Below are 22,365 nucleotides of genomic sequence, written 5' to 3'. Positions count from 1 at the left end.
GTTCATAAAAACATGTATAGTTTCTTCTTATTTCTCCACACCATGCAAAGCTTCAAGTTTTTTGTTTTTTGTGCTAAGCTACTTTTTTGTGCTTAAGCAGCTCTGTGAAACAGGGCCCTGGTGTTAAGCTGTCATGCTAATCTCTTTCCTCTGTTTGTTTTCTCCTGACAGCCTAGCCCCCCAGTCCTGTTCCTCCGGTACCTACAGCCTCGCCAAGGCCACTGAATGTACAGACTGCCCCAGTGGCTACGAATGCCCCACGACAAACCAGCTCCCTGTGGTTTGCTTGCCTGGGTACTACTCTACTGGATTGCAAGTGAACTGCACGGCGTGCTTAGCGGGATACGCCTGTCCATCCACCACGGATCCCACGGCTAACTTTGAATGTCTCGCTGGTAAGTAACGTCAAACTATCTAACATTGCTTCTTTTTTCCATATACTAATAGCAGGGATGTGATTTCTCGTTTTTGTAAGAAGAAAAAAAAGTTTTTTTTAAATAATTCTGATCAAATTCATAAAAACATATAGATACAACCATAAAGAATGCCCAGATTGCAGAGTAAGGCTTTTAAAACCAAAGATAGATGTATGTATTACGCAGGCTTCATGCTCGCAAGCTTTCATGCTTGGCACTCATAGTTCAGGTCTTTTACAACAGCTTATCACATCCCTGTTATATGGAGGTTATAAAACTTTGTTCAATCTTTAGTCAAATCTAGTTGGCGACTTTGGAATGTGTGGGCCCAACTTCATAGAACTGTTACGCAAAAACAAATTGTGCTTAACAAGTTTCTGTTAAGCAAAAAGAGCCTCACCCGCCCCTCTCTCATTTTTTATTTGATATAAACGAAACAAATAATATTTGATTTTAGGTACGTACTCCCGGGTGCTCATGCATGCCTGGAAAGTACTGCTTCAAACTGGTACCAGATTTCCCCCCTCCCCAACCTCATTGTTTATCTATTTATAAATAGTTTGTTATAAATGTAGCAAACTTATTTAATTTCCGGTACGTGCTTCCCCGGTGCTCAGTCATCGTGCACAGCCTGCATGCCTGGAAAGTATTGCATCAAAGTGGCACCAGGCTTTCCCTTCCCTAGCCTCATTGTTTACTTGATATAAATGTAGCAAACTATATTTAATTTCAGGAACCTATTCCCCCGGTGCTCAATCATCATGCACAGCCTGCATGCCTGGAAAGTATTGCATCAAACTGGTACCAGGCTTTCCCTTCCCTAGCCGCATTGTTTACTTGATATAAATGTAGCAAACTATATTTGATTTCAGGTACCTACTCCCCCGGTGCTCAATCATCGTGCACAGCCTGCATGCCTGGAAAGTATTGCCCAGATATCACTACAGGTGCTTCCAATGGTGATTGTGCTGTAGGGTATTATTCCTATACAGCCTTTGCTCAATGTACAAGATGCTCTGCAGGATGGAAATGCCCCAACGTCGATGGGAGTGGCAACTCACCATGTATACCTGTAAGTAGGCATGATTCTCTTCCTACATTAGTCTGATTTCCGATTTTCTTATCGTTTCTCAGATTCAAATGTTTTTGGGTGAAAACTAATCCAAACCATACAAGGAAGTGAATCTTTTCCCAAAATAGTTTATAAATCAACATCTGAAACAATTCTGACCACTTATGTTTTTATGTTTGTTATTTTGTGTACTTTTGAGTCGTAATTTTGAGTATTTCCCAAAGTACCTGAGAAATTGTCTGTTTTTTCTAAAAACAGTTTATACATTACTTTCAACATCAGCAGTGTTTCTCACCAAGTAGGTTTTTATGATTTGAGGCACTGCGTGGTGAGGTCTCAATATATAGTCGGATTGCGGTAACACCATGTGTGTATCTACTTGTCCGGTAGAGTTTGTTCTTTAGAGAACTGTCTTGCTATACTAAAAAAAACTGTCCTGCTTTTTAACAACTATCTGGGTGGAGGGACTACTACTTAAGCTTATATAGGATTGCTGAGTGAGTTTGTATATTGGTCTCAACATTTCAACTAGCTTGCTCTAGTCAAAGCCAGTCTCCTTTTATGGTCGTAAAAGTTTTTTTATTTGATTTGTAATTTTGAGTGCTTACCTGAGATGTTTTCTGTTGTGGTTTCAGGGGACGTACTCTACCGGTAACGCTACTGAATGCACGGACTGTCCCGCAGGTACCTCATGCCCAAGGATAGACAGCGATAGTCAGGTTCCTTGCAGTGCAGGCTATTTCTCTGATGGGATGCAGCAGGTAGGGAACAAGACTGATAAGTCGCATTTAGAACTTCCCCTAATCACATTGAGCTGGTTGTATTTTAAACAGTCAAAGGCAGTGGACTCAAGTTCTGTAACTTACAGAATATGGGTTTGAATCCTGGCCTGGTCAGTCATGAAACCAGTGTTTCTTGAGCAAGACACTTTATCGTAATTACTTCTCTCCACCCAGGTGTACAAATGGGTACTGGGAGAGCTGGAGAATAACCTGCGTCCAAGGGGAATATAAATATTCTCAGTTGTTTAATGCCAAGGAAACCGGATATAAACACTGGCCTGATGAACCGTATTGGCTGGCGACAGACTTTACTTTTTACTCATTCCCTGCAGTCACTTTTCATTTGTTTCTATCCGTTCCCCCTCCCAGTCCTGCACAGCTTGCCAGCCTGGTTATGAATGTCCCGATGCTACAGACTCTAGTTTGAACGTGCTATGTATGTCTGGATTCTACTCGGTTGGGTCTCAAGCTCAGTGCTCAGAATGTCCAGCTGGTTCTGCTTGTCCGTCAATCTATAGCAGCTTTCAGATCTTATGCTACGATGGTTCTTACGCTTTGGCAGCTTCGACAGTAAGTCCTTAATTTTTGTCAATTTTTTAAAGTTTTTTTTTAACTCATCAAAGCAGTGACAATTTACATATGATTTAGTTCGACACTTTACAACATAAACATTTCATTTTATTGATTTATTTTATTGATTTATTTATTTACTTCTTATAATCAGGGACGAGAAATAGCAGACTTATCTGAATTCAGACTTATTTTTCTTTTTATCTGTCTGGTAAACAAATATATTTTTTTTCTTCTTAAAATTAAATAGCTGATGCTCTTTGATCTACTTCAGGACACTTTTCCTAAAAGCTCCTTGGAATCTAAAACTCCAGGGGTTATCAAAATGTGGAAATGCCATCATTTCAATCTCCTAAGATCTGGATACCAGTTTCAGATTTTTTTGTAAACATTGATTCTCACCCCTGGTTTATTTTATATCGCCCATATAGATCCTTTTTTTAAATTTGGTTGTTGGAATTGATGTCACATGTCATACTTTAATTTCCAAATTTCATATAGGAGTCAAATATTGATAAATGTAGGATGCCTGGGATGTTGTGGGAAACCCATGCAATCCGGTAGGGACTGAAAACCCAATCTAATAGTGCCCGCAGCATGATTCGAACCTGGGTCCTTGAGGTGAAAGGCAAGGAAAGATGTCACTACACCAACCCAACCGTGACATCAATAGCTAGTAGAAGGACAATTTATTAATATTTCTTCTTTTTTCCTGTTATATTAGAGCTGTACTGAATGCCCTGCAGGACAGTTCTGCAACGACACTAAGACTTCACCAGAAGATTGTGCCTCAGGATATTACAGCTTGGGTAAGTTTTAATCTTGATTAATAATTATTTTATCAAAAATTGAGCTTGGGTCTCTCGTTTTACTGTTACATGTATTTATTATTAACTTCAAGCAAGCTTAAAATCATGGTCGATCCATAGCAGCAAGAGTGTGATAATACCTATATTTAACAACCCATATCAAACCCTAGCATTTTCAATATGGGGCCCAGAAGTGCTACATCCATAATCCACTTGTGCTTTTGCTATTAAGCATTATATACTCAGTGTTTTACTGCACTGTCATGGTGTTTCTCATTGTACTAACTGTTTGAATCTACTTATAACTAGGTGGCCAGGTAGCCTGTACTCCATGCCCCCCTGGCTACTACTGCCCACAGAAAGACAGTGGGCCTATCATCTGTGCAGCAGGGACCTATAGTAATCAGTCTATGGAGGAATGTGTAGACTGTGATCCAGGCTATGCTTGTCCTGAAGGAAGCTCTAGTAGAAACCCAACAGATGGAATCTGCCCTCAAGGTACGAATTTTGTAATTTTTATATTTTTTTATATTTTTTTTTTATGTATACATTAAAGACACTGGACACTATTGGTAATTGTCAAAGACCAGTCTTCTCACTTGGTGTATCTCAACATATGCATAAAAAAACAAACCTGTGAAAATTGAACACATTTGGTCATCGAACTTGCGAGATAATAATGAAAGAAGAAAAACCCATGTCACACAAGTTGTGTGCTTTCAGATGCTTGATATCGACCTCAAAATCTAAATCTGAGGTCTCGAAATCAAATTTGTGGAAAATTGCTTCTTTCTCGAAAACTAAGTTACTTCAGAAGGAGCCGGTTCTCCAAAGTGTTTCAACAGCTCTCCATTGCTTGTTACCAAGTAAGTTTTTATGCTAAAAATTATTTTGAGTAATTCCCAATAGTGTCCAGTGCCTTTAAATAGATATGTAACTATGGTAAAAAAAAATAATTTTTTTTTTATTTGTTGCTATTTATTCATAATAATTATTTTTGTTTTTCATGCAGCACACATTCATAGCACAGAACTTGCACAACAAAAATATTAATCTCTGATGTTTTGATTTTGTTTGTGTGTGTGTAATCTGTAGGATACTATTGCGAGGATGGGTTGACAGCTCTTGCTTGTCCAGAAGGAACGTTCGGGAACATGTCAGGAGCTTCTTCAGCAACAGAGGGCTGCGCAACATGCCCACCAGGTAAGAACTGTTTGCTAAGGTAGATCATTCTGCTCTACCAGCCAGGCTTCTAGTGGATGATACCCAAGCCTACATCCTTAAAGACTGTGTTCAGGGTAACCCTGTTTCAGCCCAAGGAGTAGGCGGCACGTTCCCCTAGTGACAGTTGATCTGGGTTAAGAGCCCAAATCACTTAAATGTAGCCCTCACCTTGAAGTGGTTGTCTGGCGATACCTCATAGAATTTTTTTTAAAGAGAGAGTGGGTTCGGAAAAGTCTCCCAGTTGTTTAGGAATGTCCTACATTCCTTTTTCAGGTTACTTTTGTCCCAGTGATCCAGTCGTTGGGACACCAGGCGTGCAATACCAGTGCCCAAGAGGTTACTTCTGTCTAGAAGGAACGACTTACTCGACGGAGCATGGCTGCGATGGTGGAACGTATGGAGTCAAGCTGATGGCAGATAAACAAGAGGATTGTCTGGACTGTCCAGCTGGAAGATGGTGCCCTCTTGGTTAGTATTTAGTTAGTCTGCAGGATTTTGCTGATTCTTTTTTACCTGCTTACTTTAAACTTTACTGTTTACTGGTTCTGTTTTTGACAAGTGTACAGTGGGCTGAGATTATTAAATGTGTTGCTCTTAAAATTAAAAAATAATTTTAGAAATCACAAAATGGAGCACCATCTTTTTTACTCCTGAAAAACCACTAGTTGTAATTGGTTGGTTATGAGGGAAAGTATCATTAGGGCTAGATAACTCAGTAGGTAGAGCACCGGCATTTTAATCTGGAGGTCAAAGGTTTAAGTCCCCCTCATGTCAATTTTATTTCAATTGCTCAGTAAATAGATAAATAACTAAATAATGAAATGGAGCTTTCTTCATACTGTTCATTTTCTTTGACTCCATTAACCTTAAACCACTCTGTTTGCTATTACATTGTATATGTTGTTCCATCATTTCCTTGTTTCTCTGTTTCATCACAAACCAATGTGGTCTTGATGAATCTGCAGTATATTAAAACATTTGTGTATGTATGTATGTATGTTTGTATATGCATTCTGTAATGCTGTGTTTTTGACAGCATGGACATCAGTGTGAATTAAATTGATTATTGGCTTGTCTTCCTACAGGTTGCAGTGACCCACGTGTCTGCCCTAGGGGCCACTTCTGCCCCCCTAAGACCCAGAACTACCTCGACTACCCATGCCCAGCCGGGACATTCACTGAAGAGACCGGCGCCTCCGCCCAAGAATCCTGCAAGACATGTCCTGAGGGTTATTATTGTGAGGAAGGAACAGACACCCCTCTGGCTTGCCCACAGGGGACATTCAATCCGTCCGTTGGGCAGGATGCTGAGGCAGATTGCACGGCGTGTACGGCTGGATTCGCTTGCACCACGCTTGGATTGACTGAGCCAGACACATACTGCTATCCTGGGTAGGTTTTGCCTACCAGTGTTGGTTCACTTTTAGTTCTAAATATCTCCCTGATTTAGTAGATGTTAAATTTGCAGTGGGGATTAAAAATATTATTTGGGTTTTACCCTTACACCGATGTGTGTAAAGCCCTGTATACAACTTTTCTGAGTCCTGTGGGGAAACCCCCCAAAATAAATCACAGGCATTTACTTGGCTGGGATACGAACCAACGAACTTTGCCAATCTAAAGCAGTGTCTTACCAACTAGACTACCAGGATTGTCGGTAGCTAGAGGAAGTTTGAATCATAAATTTTAGCAGCGGTTACCTCGACGAAAAAACACCTGAGTAATATGCTTGTTATGTACTGAGTATACAGTGCTTATATACACATCGGTGTATATGCTTTTATACACATCGGTGTATATGGGTAAAACCAAATAATCTCCCTGAGTGCCCTGAGCCCAAGATACTACAATGTCGGTAGCTCTACTTGGAAGCGGCAACTTTTGGAGATTTGCACTAAATTGACAATTTCTTCCTTCCAATATGTAGGTATTTCTGCCCCCAAGGTAGTGACAGTCCCAATGCGACAGCTAATGCCTGTCCAGCAGGCACGTATACCGACTACCATAACCTAACAGCAGCCTTCCAGTGTGACAGCTGTATTGAACAATTCGCCTGCTTGCTCGGTAAGAAAAAACAATGCGATTGTAAAATTTATGTTGTCGAAGTAACATAATCTACCAAACATTCTGTTGTTAATTTAGTAAAATTTAACTATGAATTAGAAAAAAAGATTGATACTGGCTGAAACACAATGCATAAGCTTATCACAAAGTGGAGGTTTACAGTTTAATTGAATACTATTTGTTTCTTGATAAGGTTTCTATGTTTTGTCCTCTAATTTTGTTTTGTATGTTCGTGGTTTGTTGTGAGTGCATATATGTATAAAATTTTAATAAAGTGCTTGCAAAAAGTGTTTCTTCAAAAAGAAGGTAGATATACATGACTCATACATTGATGTACAAGTTTGTTATCATCCTCCAAGCCTGGAGTTATACTACAGAAACCATTGCCCTGGTTGCCCTTCTTCTTGGCTTTGGTGCCCCTGCAGAAGTTTCCCTTACACTTCAAGACTTTCCAATGGAAGTACCTTTGCACAATGGCACCTTTTGTTAAGATCCTATAATCAGTGGTAGTGTATACCAGGGCCCAATTTCATAGAGCTTCATTTGTTGCATATTGCTTGTTACTGGTATTGAGCTGTTGTTTGCTTATTCTGAAAATTACGTGGAAATTTAGTTGGTAATCCAGTTTTTTTCAAGAAAGGAATTTTATGCTATTAAGCAAATTTGTGTGCTTAGCAGCTCTATGAAATTGGGCCCAGGCCTGAAACTACATGGGGGCTACTGTGGTCTTGGCCTTGGTTCCATTTCAAATGTTTTCCAAAGACTTTCCAATGAAAGCGCTCTTTGGAAAATGAAATGGCTTTGCCCTTTCAAAGACAAAATTCCAGGTTTGGTCACTCTTGTGTTTCCATGTATCATCCAGGTTCTAAGCCTGCTCATTTCTTGAGTATGATTTGAAACTTTGCATGGTGGAAGTATTAACTAAGAGAAGTTTGCAGTAACACCATGCTCATTTCTTGATTATTTGTGCTCTATTTTTACACATCCCACTGCCTGTTTTATCAGATACTGATAATGCTTTCTAAAAGTCTGATTTTGATTTATCCACCACCAGGAACCGGAGGCCAACAGAATCCCCCAGTGCCATGTGCCCAAGGCCACTACTGTCCGTCCGGTACCCAGAACCCAAGCCAGTTCCCCTGTGCAGCTGGCTCATGGACCAACCTAACTAATCTAGCTGCTCAGAATGAGTGCTATGAATGCCCTAGGGGATGGTACTGTCTGGAGGCTTCTACGACCCCGTCTGACCTCTGTGCTACTGGACACTACTGCCCGGCTGGTAAGTGTCTTGACTCCATAAATTAGCAATGTTTTCCTTCTATGTAATTAATTTTGTGTTTTACCCATATTGACCCAATTCACCTGACGTCATCATCAAAAAAGTCTTGGATGCACCATTTGGTGGGCAATGTCACTGTGCGTTATTCAGTGAAGCACGCATTTCAGGCGCCGTAGCGTTTACACGTACATGTAAATATGCCCACCAAAATGGTAAGCATGGAATTAAAGGCAGTGGACACTTTTGGTAATTGTCAAAGACTAGCCTTCACAGTTGGTGTATCTCAACACATGCATAAAATAACTAACCTGTGAAAATTTGAGATCAATCGGTCATCAAAGTTGCGAGATAATAATGAAAGAAGAAAACACCCTGGTCACACGAAGTTGTGTGCTTTCAGATGCTTGATTTCGAGACCTCAAGTTCTAAATCTGAGGTCTCAAAATCAAATTCGTGGAAAATTACTTCTTTCTCGAAAACTATGGCACTTCAGAGGGAGCCGTTTCTCACAATGTTTTAAACCATCAACCTCTCCCCATTACTCGTTACCAAGAATGGTTTTTCGTAATAAATATTTTGAGTAATTACCAATAGTGTCCACTGCCTTTAAATATTGGATTATACAAATAAAAAAGACAAAGAACTAATGTGTGAGATCTTTCCTTCTATGGGAACCCCCCCCCCCCCATCCGATAAGCCCACCTGGTATTCACTGCCCACTGTGTATGTACATAATTTAACAGGTTATTTATTTGAGTTATTTGTAAAGTGCTTAGAGATAACTTTATTATAGGCGCTATTTAAACCGCATTACAAGTTATAATAATAAAAGGGACATTTATATTGCGCAGTGACCTATATCAATATACTTATCACACAAGTGCGAGTGGAATACGGAAAAAAAATGAGCGCTTCTGCATCCCATATCCAACAAGGCCGAAGACGCGCTATATATTTTCGTACAAGCAAACTTGACGCATGACCATAGAACACACGAGACGCAGGTAGTGATATTAGCAGTGCAATATAGGTTTATATCACCACTCCATTCTGCAAATCTGATAGGAGGATTAGCGCGTACTTGAAGATAAAATATTACTACATGTATATTATGTCCATTTCATCCTGTAAGTTCTTCCAGACAAGGTTTCTGTCTGGTCTGGAGCTATTGATATAAACTTATTGAAGCCGTTAGGAAAAATAGCTCACTGAGCCATCTCCCTGACCATACTTCAAGGGGAGTATGGGTGATTGCTGAAGATTATTGACTTTGGGGGATTAATCCCAGCTTAAGGTTGTGTCTATTGTTTGGTTCTAGGAGGGGAGCCATGGTTGTGGACTCGACAACAATGACCCAAAAGGGAACAGCTTGAAGCTGGACCAGTACAACCAGTTTTTAATACACTGGGTGTGATACAAGGGGGGGGGGTGGGTTACTGTGGAAGAAAAGATCTCAGCAAAGTCTACTTCTGGATGTAAAAGCTGAGGTGAAGACTAAGTGTGCATGAAACAGGTGGAAAGTTGTGCTTAGAAAATAAGTGCAAGTAAAAACAACACTAGTTGAAACTAATGGGTGTAGATGTGTGACCTGAAGACAGTCACCGATGGAGCGGTGATGACGTCTGCAGGGAGTGCGTTGCACAGTCTGACTGCTGTGGGCATGAAGGAGAACTTGTAGATCTCTTTTAAAGATTCCTTCTAATAGAGGAATGGGTTGTGAGGAGCTGGTATTTTGCTGGGTGGTAGTTTCTAAGTCTAGTATCAGTAATAGGTGTAAGGTACTGGGCTCTGTCTATTGCAATAAGGCTGTGGGAGATTTTATATAGCATGATCTTCCTAGCCGCTTCCCTTCTGGATTGAAGTGAAGCCCATTGTAGATTTTGTAGAATTGTTGTTATACTCTCGGTCCGATCATAGATGTCCAGCACAAATCTGGCTGCCTTTTTCTGTATGGCTTCAACCTGATTGATGGTAGTTTGGTGAAGGGGGTCGAATATTAAATGTGAGATATAAAACTAGTGCATGATTTTCTTCTTCAGGTACCCAGACAGAAGATCAGTTCCCTTGCCATGCTGGCTCCTACTCTAACATCAACGGTAACATCCGATGGGAACAATGTGAGGATTGTACAGAGGGACACTACTGCCCGGAAGGATCCTCACTACCTACACCATGCCCTCAGTAAGTTCTTTCTCACTGTCTTTTTTTAATTTTAATTCTCTGGCCTTTTTCTAACGCATCTAAAACTGAAGTTTCCTTCCTTGTCTTCTTTCCATGACGCTAGTAAATTTGCTTTTCTTAGAATTCTAAGCTTTAAAAACCACTCGTACATTGCCTGGTGATATTTTGCAGGGCCAATACGTTAGCTCATAACATTCACCAGGAATTGGTCTCTTACTCTAAGTCGTAGCTCCAAGTTCCTTGCAGAATGTATTACTGAGCGCTTTGACACGCCCCTAGGTGTGTGATAAAACACTAGAAAAGAAACTATTATTATTATGCTCAATCACTGGCAGCCTTTCGGGAAGCTCTTAAAACTCATTTGTTTTGATGAAACGTTTGCTATTCTGTTATTCTGCTTGTTGAGCACTGTGATACAGCTCGGTAAGTGGTCGTTGTATTCCTTTGTAAGGTGCTTCAAACTTGTTTTGGATTGTTTGTTTCTGATGAAATGAAACCTTTCTCTTTTTGATGCAGAGGGACGTACCGAGAAGAGTTAGAAGGCCAAGCCGAAGTAGACTGTTCATCATGTACTGCTGGTTACTATTGTAATAACACTGGCAATGTGGAGCCGGTACAATGTGGAAAGTCCTTGTACTCGGTAAGTAGCGGAAACCTGTGTACAAGCCCAAATCTTTCAGACAATTGTTTTCATCCAGAGCGCTTATCTTTCAGAGAAGTGTTATAGCCCGAATGCTTCAAATATTGTCTATATCTTGTCAAGTTCACATTTCATAATGAGTTTCTTACAAAACAGAGATGAGGAAATATAATTAGCTTTAGCAAACTGCTAACCAATCAAAAGGACCTGGGCCCAATTTCATAGCGCTGCTTAACGGTAAGCAAATTTGCCTGCTTACTGTAGCAGAAAAATTTGCTTAAGCCTTAGCGTATTTCACAGGTTAGCAGAAAAATTGGGCGGCCATGTTGCGTGTTTACCGTGGATTTGCATTGTGACGTCATTTATTTCCATGCGGTAAGCATCAGAAGGTTAGCATGCCTTTTCGTGTGCTTACGGTTAGCAGGGCTATGAAATAGAAATTGCACAGTAAGCACAAAATCGGCCGCTAAGCAGCGCTATGAAATTGGGCCCTGCTCTGAGTTTTATTAAGCTTTTGTACTTACACCGATGTGTACTAAGCACTGTAAAAGTGTATATCCTGTATTTACTTTCTAGAGAATAAAAATAAATAATATGTCTTTAGGTGGTTAGGATGAATGGTACAGGAAATCGTTTTGGTGTCATTTTTGTTATTTACTTTGATTACCAGGACACCGGTGCTACTGAGTGTACAACCTGCGAGGCTGGCTACTACTGCGACAGCGACACCACGACTCGAGACAACATGTATGCAAATAAGATCTGCCCGGCCGGGATGACGTGTGATTACGGTCGCACCATGGCACCTGATCTTGACAATGACGCCTGCATCACAGGACATTATTGCCTTAGTGGAGATAAGGTGAGACTAACACACAAACAGGTCAAAGGTCATTTGGGGCACCTAAGGAAATAACTGCTCTTTGTGAATGATGATCAAAAATGAATTTGTAGAAACTCTCGTATACAGACTTTCTGTATACATTTTACGAAATGAAAGCCTCTTGGAGTTATAACCAAAATCACTGAAATGTTCATACCCATTAAAGGACAAGACTTTCTGCTGAGATGTTGTTAAATTGATCTAATTTATATCCAGTATATTTCTGTTTATGTGTAACTATTTTATGTACGGCATGTATGCAAGGAAAGGTCCTGGCGGGACCTATAAATTTAAATAAACTGGATACACTATGTAAAAATTTAACCCTTAAAGACTCTGGACACCTTTGGTAATTGTCAACGACCAGTCTTCTCTCTCAACATATGCACAAAAAAACAAATCTGTGAAAATTTGAACTCAATTGGTTGTCGAAATTCGAGATAATAATGGGGGAGAAAAACACCTGTCACACGAAGTTACATATGTGCTTTCAGATGCTTGATTTCGAGACCTATAAATTAAATTCAGAGATTTTGAAATCAAATTCAATTATTTTAGTTGAAAAAAACTACATTACTTCAGAGGGAGCTGTTTTTCACAATGTTTGATACTATCAACAGCTCTCCATTGATCATTAACCAGTAAGTTTTTATGCTAACAGTGATTACCAATAGTGTCCAGTACCTTTAAACCATCCACCCCTTTCTTCCTCTCTTCTCTCCCCTTGCAGGACCCATTCCCGCGCCCCTGTCCTAATGCAACCTTCAGTGATGAAATTGGCTTGGTGCAGGAGTCTGAATGCCAGATCTGCCCGTCCGGTAAATGGTGCTCGCCACCAGGTCTAAGTGCTCCGGTAAGATTCTTACAGCCTTTTTTTCATAAAATTGTTACGCATGAAATACTGCTTAGCAAATATCTTTACTTGGCCAACATATGTTTAGTACCAGTCGCATCAACGTGAATCTTATGGCATTTTTGCTGGTAACAAGTTTTGGCTAAGACAGATTATTTAAATTTTAAGCAAAACAAAAATGAGTGCAGTACCAAAAAATGAGTGCAGTACCAGTCGCAACAACATGAACTTGCTTTAGTTTTGGCTGGTAACAAGTTTCTGCTGAGTTAGATTTTTCTGGGCTTAGTAAGTTTTTGTGCTTACAAAACTTGATGACATAAACTGCTCATCCATTAAGTTTAATGGCACTATAAATTCAAAGTAAACACACTCGTCCACTAAAAAGGATGTATACTTACTGAGTTTTTCTGGCCAAACAAGGTTTCTTTGTGCTCTTCAATTGATTCATCATTGGTTTACATCTAAGATGGCATCTTGATGACTTCAATGCATAAGGCCTTTAACAGTTTTTCACAAAACCCAGTTCTTCTAAGAACCACCACAACTCACAACAGAGATTTTTACATCACAAACCTTACTTAGTTGTCCCCGCGTTGTGATTTTCTACACAGGCTGCAGATTGTCCAGGTGGTCACTACTGTCCAGAGGGTACAGCTGACCCTTATGCTAATCCATGTCCAGTAGGGTACTACCTCCATGCTAGCCCTATATGAGAATGCACTTTTAGTATTATTATTATTAACAGTTTTCCACACGTGATTTTGCACACAGGCTGCAGATTGTCCAGGTGGTCACTACTGTCCAGAGGGAACCGCTGACCCTTACGCTAATCCCTGTCCAGTAGGGTACTACCTCTATGCTAGCCCTATATAGAATCCACTATTATTATTATTAACAGTTTTTCACACGTTGTGATTTTGCACACAGGCTGCAGATTGTCCAGGTGGTCACTACTGTCCAGAGGGAACCGCTGACCCTTACGCTAATCCCTGTCCAGTAGGGTACTACCTTAACGCGAGCGCCGGTGAGAACTCCCAGGGCTGTACACCGTGTATCTCTGGTTACTATTGTGACGAGAAGGGACTTGCATGGCCAAAGATATGCACACAGGTAAGCAAATATTGGATACATTCAGTAGTACCGGTTGGCGTAGTGGTATCTTTCCCCTTTTTACCTCTAGGACTTCTACTAAACCGGCACCTTGGAATGGTCTACAGCAAAGTGCGCCTTACAATTGCTGTATTATTATTCTTATTATTATTATTCGGACCATGGTTTGAACCCTGCAGGGGCACTATGTGGGTTGTGTTTTCAGTCCCTTCTTGACTGTTTAAGTAATAATTCTCTAGGGTTTTCCTCCTACACCAACTTAAACTTTGTTCCTTTTCTTCTCTCTATGGGGGTCTTGTCTTATATAGTGATTAAGTAAATTTTTCTAAAAATCTTTGACTTTACAACCAAAATAAATAAAAGGAAAAAAACAAACAGTGTTTCATGTACTTTCATTAATATTTCAACAGTGAACTAGCCAGTCGGACCACTTGGAGTAAATTTGGATTGGTCCTTGGTATTTAAACTGGCATTTTGGCAAGCGGACCATTTTTCTGGAAAAACACTGTTTATCTATTTTTTAGCCTTCGATAAAGACTCTGCTAGGGTCGAAACGTTTTTTTTGCGTTTATCTATCTATGTACTTTGATTTGTCTTCAGGGATACTTCTGTGTCTCAGGCAGTACTTTTCCTCAGCCTTGCCCGGCTGGTACATACGGTAACTCCACTGGACTACGTCGCAGTGAGGACTGTTCTCCATGCCCTGGTGGTTGGTATTGCGATGGATTCAACAATGTAGAACCAACAGATGTATGTGACCCAGGATTCTACTGCAAAGAAAAGGCCTACACTTCGGTAAGATTTTCTACTTTGTTTGTTAAAGGATATAGTTCTTGAGGTATCAATGTATATTCGGTTTCCGGTAACACAAAGTGAGTGTCTAATATTTATGTATTCTTCAGGCCCCAGAGGATGGAGTGACCGATGGTTTATGTCCACTAGGAGGCTACTGTCCAGCAGGCTCAGCTTGGCCAGCCAACTGCCCGCTTTGTACTTACTTCTTGTTCTTTGTTGATTGATCGGCTTCTAATATTATTTATGTATTCTTCAGGCCCCAGTGGATGGAGTGACCGGTGGTCTATGTCCCCCAGGAGGCTACTGTCCTGCAGGCTCAGCTTGGCCAGCCAACTGCCCGCTTTGTACTTACTTCTTGTTCTTTGTTGATTGATCGGCTTCTAATATTATTTATGTATTCTTCAGGCCCCAGTGGATGGAGTGACCGGTGGTCTATGTCCACCAGGAGGCTACTGTCCTGCAGGTTCAGCTTGGCCAGCCAACTGCCCACTTGGTACTTACAGTAACTCATCAGGATCCAAAACACCAGATGATTGTATTGCTTGTGATCCAGGGTGAGTCAGTCAGTTTGTTTTATTTTACCGGTCGTGTTTCGTCAGCCCTGAAGGGAAGGCTGTGTGGGAGGAAAACCACAGAGAATTATTCCAGGGAAAACCCACCAGTCAAGTAGGGACTGAAAACCCAATCCACATAGTGCTCCCGTTGGGATTCCAATTGGGGTCGTAGATGTGGAAGGCAAGGCAAGATACTGCTACACCAGCCTGACCACCCATGTGAAATCAATGAAAGGAACAGTTGGATTCAGGACTCAGAAATGCCCAAATTTTCCGTATCCCACTCGCGCTTGTGTGGTTACTTATAGTGTGTATTTTCGTTGATGTGTTCATTTTTTAGCTACTACTGTGCTGGTGATAACAACCCAGCCCCAACCGGACCTTGCAAAGCTGGTTACTACTGCACCGGAGGAGCAGGTACCTCTATTCAGTTCTCATGCCCCGCTGGGCATTACAGCAACGCAGGAGCTTACAAGCCAGAACCATGCCCAAGGGGACAGTTCCAAACGGTGAGAACAAAGCATGATCACAAATTCAATGATTGTTCCCCAAAAAGATCACCTTATGAACGCATTTTAACTAGTTTTGTCAGATGGAACGTAAATTTAATGAGTATTCCCCAAACAATTCACCTAAGATTGCTTTTAAAGCCATTGGACCCTTTCGGTAAACAGTATTGTCCAAGGCCCACACTTCATGTATCACAACTTCTATATCAAATAACAAACCTGTGAAAATTTAGGCTCAATCGGTCATTGGAGTCGGGAGAAAATAACGGGAAAACCCACCCTTGTATCTGCACATTTCGCCGTGTCATGACATGTGTTTGATATCGTTTCACTGTTTTCTCAAAAAGTAAAGCATTTCATGGAATAATATTTCAAGAGAAGTCTTTCACCACTACCTTCTGTAAACCCTCTAAGTTATTTGTAAATCTGTGAACTTTTGTTTTTTGTCTGTACCGAAAGGGTCCGATGGCTTTAAAATAGTTTCTTTGTTGGTCCAATATTTTAAAGAACTCTGGTACGCTTTTGGCTAAGAGAAGGGGTGTTCCCCGGTGCTTTAGGTACTGGTTTCAAAATCAAAAAACATTGACAAACACGGAGACTGCCAACATGGGGCTAGATAGTTCAATTTGTACAGTACCCGCATGTTAATCCAGAGGACACAGATTAAAGTCCTGCTCCAGTAAATCTTTGCTTGATTCAACCCAAAATTATTTAGAAATTTCCCAGTCAATTTCCTGTGTGTTTATTTACTTTATACAGAAAGAAAGAACTGGGCCCAATTTGATAGCGCTGCTTATTCGTAAGCAAATTTCTTTGTGCTTATTGTAGCAGAAAAATCTGCTAGATTTGCCGTAGATTTGCATTGTGACATCATTCATTTTCTTATAGTAAACACCGGAAGGTTAGTGTGCCTTTTCATGTGCTTACGGTTAGCAGTGCTATGAAATGAAAATCGTACAGTCAGCACAAAATCGACCGTTAAGCAGCTTTATGAAGACACAGGATTTATTGACTTTATTTAACCCTTAACCTTCGACTGCTTGTTCCCTCCTCCAGGCCAACGCATCGTCAGAATGCATTCCCTGTGCTCAGGGCTATTACTGCTTAAACACCGGTACCACAGTCCCACTGACATGTTACGAGGGTCACTACTGCGAGACAGAAACTATAGTCCCTACGCCATGCCCAGAGGTCAGTTGATTAGACAGGAATAGTAAGACCGTATCTGAAGAGGCGGCTACAGCTTTGGCTTACGCTAGATTTCCAAGTCGTCTTGCGCTGAAGTGCATCCTTGGCATCAACCTTAGCAACAAGTCAAAGTTGTAGCTTTAGCCACCAACTCAGATAATGCTATAGACTATGTCAGACTGGGCAGTTTACATGCAACCAGTTTCAGGCAATGTAAACAAATAATCGTTCTCATATCAGTGTTGTCATTATTCTCTATCAGTTTTGTCATTATAAACCTCAAAATATGGAGAAGATTAAAAGATAAAAATACATCAAATAAACAATAAAAGGTACATAGTGAGTTACAGCAAGAAGATGGTCTACTGTGCTGTTGAAGTGTTCTTGTACATTAACTGCACTTGGTTGTCTCCAAGTTGCCCGTAGAAGATGCCAAGTGAGCCGTGACCCTAGACTCAAGAGTCACTTGTTGTCTAGTTTAAATACACAACTTTCAGCCAATGAGAGGTCTCCATCTTACATCAATGTAAAGTTTGAGTTGTGATGTCATCAAAAAAGAATCTACTGTCTTGTCTTGTCATTAATGAATGTTTTTGTTTTCATTTTCTAGGGAACCATGAGGCAAGAGGAAGGTGGTCAGAGCTTAGAATCAGCGTGTATCAGTTGTACTGAGGGTCATTTCTGTAATGATACTGGTCTTACTGAGCCAGCTGGACAATGCTCTCCAGGTCATTACTGCACTGGAGGTACCATCAAGGCATTCCCAATGGTTAGTGCAAAACAGTGGTCTCTAGTCTTTAGTGTAGGGAACCATGAGGCAAGAGGAAGGTGGTCAGAGCTTAGAATCAGCGTGTATCAGTTGTACCGAGGGTCATTTCTGTAATGATACTGGTCTTACTGAGCCAGCTGGACAATGCTCTCCAGGTCATTACTGCACTGGAGGTACCATCAAGGCATTCCCAATGGTTCGTATAAAACAATGGTCTCTAGTCTTAGTGTAGGGAACCATGAGGCAAGAGGAAGGTGGTCAGAGCTTAGAATCAGCGTGTATCAGTTGTACTGAGGGTCATTTCTGTAATGATACTGGTCTTACTGAGCCAGCTGGACAATGCTCTCCAGGTCACTACTGCACTGGAGGTACCATCAAGGCATTCCCAATGGTTAGTGCACAACAGTGGTTTCTGTGCGCTCAGTAAAACTTGTGTCCTCAAGCAGGCAGGGATGTGCTTCCTAAATCGAAATCCGTTTTTTCTCACTCACAGTTCGGGTTTAGGTTCATCTAACACAAACCAGTGTACCAGGGTTGATTTCATTTCATTTATTAATTCTTTGTTGTGAAGCCAAGGACTCTCATAAAAGCAAACTTCATCACTGTTCTAGCTAAGAATCTACTGGAGAGATGACAAGGAAGGAAGCTGCAGTTTAAGATTTTGGGAAGAAATACCTCGAGGGACTGAAAAACTTGAGAAAATGAACTTTTGTTGATTAATGATTTACAGGGCAATGGTACGGACAATGGAGACATCTGCCCCAGGGGTTACTTCTGCCCCTCAGGGACTGCCAATCCATTCCTGAACCCCTGCCAGAATGGAACATTCGGTAATATCACAGGGTTGACTGCACAAGATGACTGCTTGGACTGTCCACCGGGGGAGGTCTGCTCTGCTGAGGGACTGACTGAACCAAATGAGCTCTGTGCACCAGGTGAGAACAAACAAACATAATTTTATTTATTTTAATGTTTGTATAACCCTTAGCCATAGTAACTTTTCTTACATTGTAGAAAGATGCCTCCCCCCTCCCCATAAGCCTATCTTGTATCCACTGCCCGTTTTTTTTAATCAATTTCACCTGGTATGTTATTCCAAAACTGTTTTCTGTCCACTATGGAGTTATCTAAGTCCCCAAAGGGAGAAGGACTGTATGTCTTTCTATGTAAAAAAGACTGTTTGGGAGAAGGACTGTATGTCCCACAACTGAAGTAGAACTGTAAGTATTCCAATGGGAGAAGGACTGTATGTCTCCCAACTGAAGTAGAACTTGGAGTATTCCAATGGGAGCAGGACTGTATGTCCCACAACTGAAGTAGAGTTGGAAGTATTCCAGTGGGAGAAGGACTGTATGTCCCCCAACTGAAGTACAGTTGGAAGTATTCCAATAAGAAGAGGACTGTATGTCCTCCAACTGATATAGAACTATATGGGAGAAGGACTTTATGTCCCCCAATTGAAGTACATGTAGGATTGTAAGTCCCCCAACCGTTGAATGATTCCAGTTGAAGTAATATAAGTAATTTGGATAACATTTAATTGAAAATATTCGTTGTTTGTTTCCCTGAAATATATTTTTTTCCCCAGAAAATAATTTTTCTTCACTCGAATTTTAATCTTGTCCTTTAAAAGGGGAGAAAATAAAAATTAAATAAATTTTACGATGTGAGTATGGAAAAGTTAAAAATCTCAATAAATTAACTTAGCATTTCCTCTTTTACTTTTCTCCCTTTTTTTCAGGCTACTATTGTACTGGAAAAGCCAAGGTGAAATATCCCAACAATGACGAGACTGGAAGTATCTGTCCTGTAGGGTTCTACTGCCCAGAAGGATCTCCAGCTCCTCAGAGGTGTGAAGGAGGGTACTATACCAACATCACGGGGCAAGCTACATGCTTTGACTGCCCTGCAGGTCAGTTTCAAATTCATTGCATGTTTCCAAAAGACTAAAAGTGCTTTCTTTATATTGCCTTCTTAGCACTAGTTTGCCAATTGCTTGTGCAGCTTTTGATCATTATTGTAGCTATCTTGTTACTGTAAGGGCCGTCGTAGATGAAGGTTGTAGATTGAGGGTGTCACGCTGGTAACCTCGCACATCGGTATACATGTTTTTCTACAGCATTGATGTTTTTAAAAACTTGTTTTAGGAACTTGTAAGTTTAGACTTTCAAAGGACTGTTACACAATTAGCCTGCGCAGTTATGTATTCAAGCCTTTTGTCTTATCACTAAACCCCTCCTTTATCTAGCCCTATGTTTGCAGTTTCCCTATTCTGTCAATATCTTTGTTCAAGGTGCCAGTCAGTTTCCCTCCTGGTTTATTATTTGAAACCTTAAAGGCAGTGGACACTATTGGTAACCTCTCCCCTCACACATCGGCTACAGCATTTTGTAGCAAATTGAATCTTGGCTAATGTTTTTAAAAACTTGTTTTAGGAACTTGTAAGTTTAGACTTTCAAAGGACTGTAACACAATTAGCCTGCGCAGTTATGTATTCAAGCCTTTTGTCTTATCACTAAACCCCTTCCTTTCTTTAGCCCTATGTTAGCAGTTTCCCTATACTTGCATTATCTTTGTATTGGTTGCTAGTCAGTTTCCTTCACGGTTTATTATTTGAAACCTTAAATGTTATCACTAAACTGTCAAACGATCGTAATCAGTTTCTTGAATGTGACGATCGTGGCACTTTCGGTCAGCTTCCCAGATTGTTATGACAATCCTTTTGTTTTATACTTTGTCAGGATATTCTAGGGGTCATCCATGAGTGTCAGGGTTATCCCGTTTCCTTAAACACATGTGTATGTACCTTTTATTGAAAATGTAGCAGTTTTACCATCTCCAGTTTTGGAGGTTTTGTTGAAATAAATAAAAATAATAAACAAACTACCCCTTGTAGGTTACTACTGCCCTGATGGTTATCGGCTCCTGGACTGCCCTCGTGGGGACTACTGCTTACAGAACACCGGCGGTAACGAGTCTATACCTTGCCCACGAGGCTTCTATAACCCTGATGTAGGGCTAGCCAGTGAGAGTCAATGTCTACCCTGTATGGCTGGATTCTACTGCCAAGGACTTGGAATCTGGGAGTTTACGGCGGACACGGCTAATGATAACACTGCTGGGCCTTGTGATCCTGGGTACTACTGCCTCTCTGGTAAGCTAGAAGCTCTAAATACTTGATACTTTGTACTTGTGACTTTGTACTTGTATCTTGGTACTTTCGACTTGGTACTTGTGACTTTACTTGGTACTTGTGATTTTGTACTTGTGACTTGGTACTTTGTAATCGGTTCTTTTGACTTTGTACTTGGTACTCGTACTTTTTACTTTGTACTTGTGACTTGGTACTTGTGATTATGCGCTATATAAGAACTAGATTTAATTATTAATATTAAGTGTTTGGTGTTGTTTGTTTGTGTCAGGCGTGGACCTTCCCAATCCAGAGAATGAGACAGCCCTAGGTATCGGTGGCCCATGCCCCAAGGGGTTCTGGTGCCCCCAGCAGACATCTGTCCCGAGCCCCTGTGTCCCTGGGACCTACTCTGACCAGCACTATCTGACTAGCGAGAGCGAATGCGAGTCCTGTGAACTGGGCATGTATTGCAGTCAGTACAATCTTACTTCCCCAGAGGGGGTGTGCTCACCAGGATTCTACTGTCTGAATGGATCGGATACACAAACACCCTCTGGTAAGAGAATGGCTAGGTTTAGAACTTGAGTATGGCCCTCTGAAACGAGGAATATTTTGTCTCATACTTCCAAAGTGTAGCTTCACAATACCTTGCGGGAAAATACTGAATGCTGAAGCGTCTTAAGCCTCACCCAGTAACAGATATGAGCACAACTAACCATCACTATTATTATTACTATTGTTATATAATCTCATCAAATCAGTTTGGGTTATTATTTTTTGCCGGTGTTTTTGCTATTGATTATAGTCATTTTGAGATCAAGCCACAGTGTCTTTAAGCAGATGCAGTTATAAATACACATTTTTTAACCCGTTCCCATAAGATATTGAGAGTACAATTGAACAAGTATTACAGCAAAAATATATAGAATGACTTTGGTTCAAAAATTGATTGGGTTGGGCCGCTGGTGTTTTAAAGCACTCGCCTCCCACGGCTGTGGTCCTGGTTCGATTCCCCGTGATTAGATTCCCAAAATAATCATGTCTTAAAATAATTGTTTTATGACTGTTAACTTTTATTTGCTTCGTAATTTTGTTTAAATACTCTATGTCTAAACTCTGTTCCTTGTTTCTTCCTTTGTCCATCTTAGGTGGTGGCACTATCGGTGGTCCATGCCCAACCAGACATTACTGTGATGGGATCTCTCCAGTCCCAGTTGAGTGTGCTGAAGGGACATGGAATAACCTCGAGCAGCAGTCAACATGCTCAGAGTGCCTCGAGGGGTACTACTGCCCTAAGGGTATCTTCCACTACTCAGGGTATCCGTGCCCAGCCGGGTACTACTGTCCAAACGGTGCGTAGTATTCACAGAGTTATATATTATATCATGTTTTGAGTGCCTCGAGGGGTACTACTGCCCTAAGGGTATCTTCCACTACTCAGGGTATCCGTGCCCAGCCGGGTACTACTGTCCAAACGGTGCGTAGTAATCACAGAGTTATATATTATATCATGTTTTGAGTGCCTCGAGGGGTA

General features: G+C 40.9%; 1 protein-coding gene across 1 annotated transcript in view; it reads left to right on the top strand.

Annotated features, from left to right (window-relative positions):
- LOC139951860 (uncharacterized) overlaps positions 1 to 22,302 on the top strand; it is a 47,492-nt gene extending 25,190 nt beyond the window's left edge. The window contains exons 21-48 of the mRNA XM_071950927.1: positions 172 to 395; positions 1,289 to 1,488; positions 2,124 to 2,249; positions 2,640 to 2,840; positions 3,565 to 3,649; positions 3,959 to 4,147; positions 4,745 to 4,852; positions 5,147 to 5,341; positions 5,959 to 6,265; positions 6,801 to 6,937; positions 7,992 to 8,216; positions 10,256 to 10,397; positions 10,914 to 11,037; positions 11,708 to 11,899; positions 12,651 to 12,773; positions 13,545 to 13,613; positions 13,701 to 13,883; positions 14,484 to 14,678; positions 15,084 to 15,232; positions 15,573 to 15,741; positions 16,798 to 16,932; positions 17,540 to 17,698; positions 17,931 to 18,089; positions 18,429 to 18,633; positions 19,440 to 19,610; positions 20,595 to 20,852; positions 21,121 to 21,387; positions 21,980 to 22,302. Of these exons, the coding sequence (XP_071807028.1) occupies positions 172 to 395; positions 1,289 to 1,488; positions 2,124 to 2,249; positions 2,640 to 2,840; positions 3,565 to 3,649; positions 3,959 to 4,147; positions 4,745 to 4,852; positions 5,147 to 5,341; positions 5,959 to 6,265; positions 6,801 to 6,937; positions 7,992 to 8,216; positions 10,256 to 10,397; positions 10,914 to 11,037; positions 11,708 to 11,899; positions 12,651 to 12,773; positions 13,545 to 13,613; positions 13,701 to 13,883; positions 14,484 to 14,678; positions 15,084 to 15,232; positions 15,573 to 15,741; positions 16,798 to 16,932; positions 17,540 to 17,698; positions 17,931 to 18,089; positions 18,429 to 18,633; positions 19,440 to 19,610; positions 20,595 to 20,852; positions 21,121 to 21,387; positions 21,980 to 22,191 (4,909 nt within the window). The 3' untranslated portion in view covers positions 22,192 to 22,302. The remainder of the gene's footprint in view (positions 1 to 171; positions 396 to 1,288; positions 1,489 to 2,123; positions 2,250 to 2,639; positions 2,841 to 3,564; positions 3,650 to 3,958; positions 4,148 to 4,744; positions 4,853 to 5,146; positions 5,342 to 5,958; positions 6,266 to 6,800; positions 6,938 to 7,991; positions 8,217 to 10,255; positions 10,398 to 10,913; positions 11,038 to 11,707; positions 11,900 to 12,650; positions 12,774 to 13,544; positions 13,614 to 13,700; positions 13,884 to 14,483; positions 14,679 to 15,083; positions 15,233 to 15,572; positions 15,742 to 16,797; positions 16,933 to 17,539; positions 17,699 to 17,930; positions 18,090 to 18,428; positions 18,634 to 19,439; positions 19,611 to 20,594; positions 20,853 to 21,120; positions 21,388 to 21,979) is intronic.
- Positions 22,303 to 22,365: the final 63 nt, after the last annotated feature.

This window comes from Asterias amurensis, chromosome 19 (genome assembly GCF_032118995.1).
Source record: "Asterias amurensis chromosome 19, ASM3211899v1".
In the NCBI taxonomy this organism is placed as follows: domain Eukaryota; kingdom Metazoa; phylum Echinodermata; class Asteroidea; order Forcipulatida; family Asteriidae; genus Asterias; species Asterias amurensis.
The sequence above is the reverse complement of the archived record's forward strand: the minus strand, read 5'-3'. Positions and strand labels throughout refer to the sequence as shown.